Below are 3,944 nucleotides of genomic sequence, written 5' to 3' on the forward strand. Positions count from 1 at the left end.
TCTCTTTAAGCAATTATTCTATTTAGAAACATTGTGTGGAATCTTTTTACTTTCTGTCATTTTCTCCAATTCCGCTCTAGATAATCTGACATAAAAACTGTTGTTTCGTTATTTTATTTCCGTTTGTGATGTGGAAAAACGTTTATTGAATAATTAACATAACTTGTACCCGGAAAATGAATAATGAGCCTACGAGCGGTTGCGCATCGATCCTGGTTCAAATCCGACTCCCCGAGAACTGCAACGGCCGCGGGCGCACGTGCTGCGCCTTGGCTACCTGCCAAGGCGCAAGCAAGAGCGCGTACAGTGCATGCCGTGCGAGTGAGCGAGACGAGAGGGCGAGACGAGCAAACTGTTGAGCGTTGTGACGACGTCCGCGGGAACTTTCACATATGGCGGCTTTTTATGTAGCAATATTATTACAGAGATAAATAAGGACGCAGTTATAAAATGTGACCTAATCGTAAAAGAAAATTATTTTGAACACAACTTGTAATGCATGTTTAAAGATAAAAAAGCGAATTACATACTGGTACTTATTTATTATATATTCGCTTATTCATTTTACTAGTAAGACATGTTAAGCGGTGATTATTAAAAGCGACCGTTAATTTTGTAATAACCGTTCAACACGATTCACATTAATAGGTTGGTCTCTTATAGAGTTCGGAAAAGTGAAATTCTAAAGACTATTTGGAGGCGAAACAAAAGAGATTTAACAGTGAATTTTAATTATTGTTCATATGTCGCCGTCATTCTGATTGATTTTTTTCTTTATAAGTACACCTATCCCCCGATTTACGCGGTAGATACGTTCCTAAAAAAAACGTGTAAATCGAAAATCAAAAATTTTCATGTTAAAACCGTGTAAATCGAAAAGCTTGCAGAAAATGCATAATTTTGCTATTTAACAGTTGTAATTTTTTTCAATATTTTTAGGTGTTAACAGAAAGAAAAATTACGGAATATTACGGAAACACTGTTTTTATTTATTTAATTACAATACATTAAACAGAAGAACAAAAAATAAATATACTTTATCGCTGTCAAAAATTACTCTCATTCTTTTTTTCGAAAGCGAAGGTTCGAATTCTCTTTAATCGCTCGAAGTTATTTGTGCCGATTTGATGCTTCAAGCAGAAATATTTACATTATGAGAGATGGTAATAAAATCGGTTATTAACAATTGCTCCAATTTTTATGTGAAAACCGTGTACAAGCGAAAACGTGTAAAACTAGTACCGTGTAAATCGGGGGATAAGTGTATTTAAAATACGTACATTTTGAACAATCGTTTCTAACAGCTCAGAAGAAAGCCCAAATTCTTTAAAACATTAAGCGGCAAACATTACAGATTCTGTCAACAAATGATTTGTTTAATTCATTTGTGATTTTTTTCTATACGGTGTCAAAAATACGAATTTCAAAAAAAAATCTTTTATCACGTCGGGAAAAGAAAAGAAAATATGAAGCTGAATATTTAATTAATTTATTGTGATGTCCGGCAGAGAGATGATGGGTTGGGATAAAATTGGGTTGTTTAGAACGATGATGGGTTCAGGTCGGTTCTGAGCCTTCTCGACGAATTGCATGAGTGGTGGTTGTGTAAGAAAATTATTACTCATTAAATAAAACGAATTTTAGCAGCGATGGCGCAGCGGTAGTCAATTGGGACTTGCAGTCTTAGGTCGCGGGTTCGGTTCCTGGGATACAATCTTAAATAATTCAAACTTCGTGTATTAATGTTTAGGATTGCCACGGCTCAAAAATAAGTTTCTAGAAGATGAGAAGAGAGAACAAGCAGCATTCTCTCCGTTCCATGATACTATACTGCAATCGCCAATCTGCCTGCCAAGCGTGGCGATAATGGTATATTCCTCCATAGATATCTCTGAGTGAGGCCTATGCTTTGCAGTGTGCATCTATTAGCTGAAACGACGACGACGAGAGCGTAACATCAATCGTATCTTAAACCGTCATGTTGGGATACGATTATCTAATTGACAAATAAGATATATTCGGGTATTATTAAATCTATAATATCTAGGTCGATAACGGGTTCAGGTTTATTCTGAGCTTCTTCGACTAACTGCTTGGGTGTCAGACATGTAACAAAATTATTACTAAGTAATTAAAAGAAAAGATTTGGGGATGGCGAATTTTTAACTGTAGTAAAATTGTAATAAAAATGTAATGTTATTTACTTAAGCAAACCACACAACGAAAACATCACAATATACCATGGATGTTTTATTACCTCCATAACATTTCAAAATTTTATTTTAACATTATTATGAAATTTATGTGAGAGATGTTATATTAATCTTAGAACTTCAATTTTTGGTCCAGGCGGGAAATGAAAAGAAAATATCATGATAATTATTTTATTAAAAAAATTCTTGTCATTTTTAAAAATGCTGGTCTATTTCTAAGGTTGTTTTTAGTTGATGATGTCAGGAAGAGTGATGACGGGTTGTGGAACTGGTTGTTCTACAACGATGACGGGCTCAGGCAAGTTCTCAGCCTCCTCGACCACTTGCACGGGGGACGGAGCGGGCTGCGGGTTGGACTCGACGGACACGGGAGATCCGGGGAAGTTAGGTGCGTTGACGTTCAAGATCAGTTGGACGAGAGGAGCGCTGGCGGCGGGGGCGGCGGGCTCGGGCTGCACCTCGGTCTCGGCGCCGTCGGGTAGAGGGAAGTCAACGATGGCGGGCCCGATAGAGATGGGGCTGCCTTCCTCGACGATCGCAGGACCGACTTGAATAGGCTCAGGCTTGAAGAGACCAAGAATTTCAAGGAGCTGGAGCTCGAGGGCAGCAGCGGTAGCAGGGTCGGTGCTGGGGCTCTGGATGGCGGCGATGATCTCCTGAATCTCAGGGTCCTCGCTGGTGACAGGGAGCGCCGGTGGAAGGACGCGGGCCGCAGCCACGGCGAAAAGTGCGAAGGCAATAACTAGTTTCATTGTCCTGAAAATAATAGTATTTATCATTAAATTATAACTAATTATTGTGAAGTTAGCAAAACCTTAATAAATTATAGGAAAATTTCTTTACTACTTACTTTAAATTCTGAGCAGAATTGTTAACTGAAGTAAATAATGCTTCGATTGAGTTTTTATACTGATGTTTTATCTTTATATGTCATTTAATCTCCTAGAGTGGATAATTTGCTTATATGACTGGTTTACCGATTGCTTGAATAAATGAAATATTAGGTATAATTATATGAAGTAAGCTTATACATGAAATATAGTATATTGTGGATAATGACCGTCATAAAAAGTCGATAAAATATTTGATACTACTTTGAGTCAATGTATATCAATGATATGGGATATAGCTTTTTCAATTACTATTTAAAAAATATTATTTTTTCAATTTTTCGCCCAACATTCTTCTTTTTGGTCTATGGCATGATATCGCTGTCTCTCCTTAACCTATGCACACGCTCTATGCGTTGCTACAGCTAACTTCTGCTAAGTCTTAAAATTTTTGAGACATGTTATTGTTTCCTAAACGCGTAATACAAGATTAAGATGTAAAAGCTTTAAAGGTGTGAATGTGCTCATTGTCAATGTATGGTATTCGCTATTCAAAAATCAATGATTTCAGAGATATCAAGGGTTAAGTTTTTTACTTTATTTTATGGGAGATAGAGATTATCTTTTCTTACTGGAATTAAACATTATTGTATGAAGTAAATCGCATGGTGTTCCATATAATATACATAATGCTTTTACGGAATGCTTATTGACAAAATAACGTGGATATAAATCCGCGGGAATAATATATAAAAGTATGAAAACAACAATATAAAGAGTCCCGACATATATATGGTCACTGTGGCGACGTCCGTCATCCAGTTGCGGAGTTGATTTCTTTTCGGACTTTTCCGAGTGAGAAAAAGGAAGAATGGCCGACCATTGGTAGAAGAATGCCAAA

General features: G+C 37.0%; 1 protein-coding gene across 1 annotated transcript; it reads right to left on the reverse strand.

The window, feature by feature from the left end:
- Positions 1-2,370: 2,370 nt before the first annotated feature.
- On the reverse strand, positions 2,371-3,046 carry LOC137921389 (magnetosome-associated protein MamJ-like). The gene has a single exon (XM_068764129.1). It carries the CDS (start codon positions 2,990-2,992, stop codon positions 2,441-2,443), a length of 552 nt encoding a protein of 183 aa, XP_068620230.1. The 5' UTR covers positions 2,993-3,046; the 3' UTR covers positions 2,371-2,440.
- Between the last annotated feature and the right edge of the window lie 898 nt (positions 3,047-3,944).

The sequence above is a fragment of the Battus philenor genome, unplaced genomic scaffold (genome assembly GCF_028537555.1).
Source record: "Battus philenor isolate CCGP_79_NKW_IND1 unplaced genomic scaffold, ilBatPhil1.0.hap1 SCAF_19, whole genome shotgun sequence".
Taxonomy (NCBI): Eukaryota; Metazoa; Arthropoda; class Insecta; order Lepidoptera; family Papilionidae; genus Battus; species Battus philenor.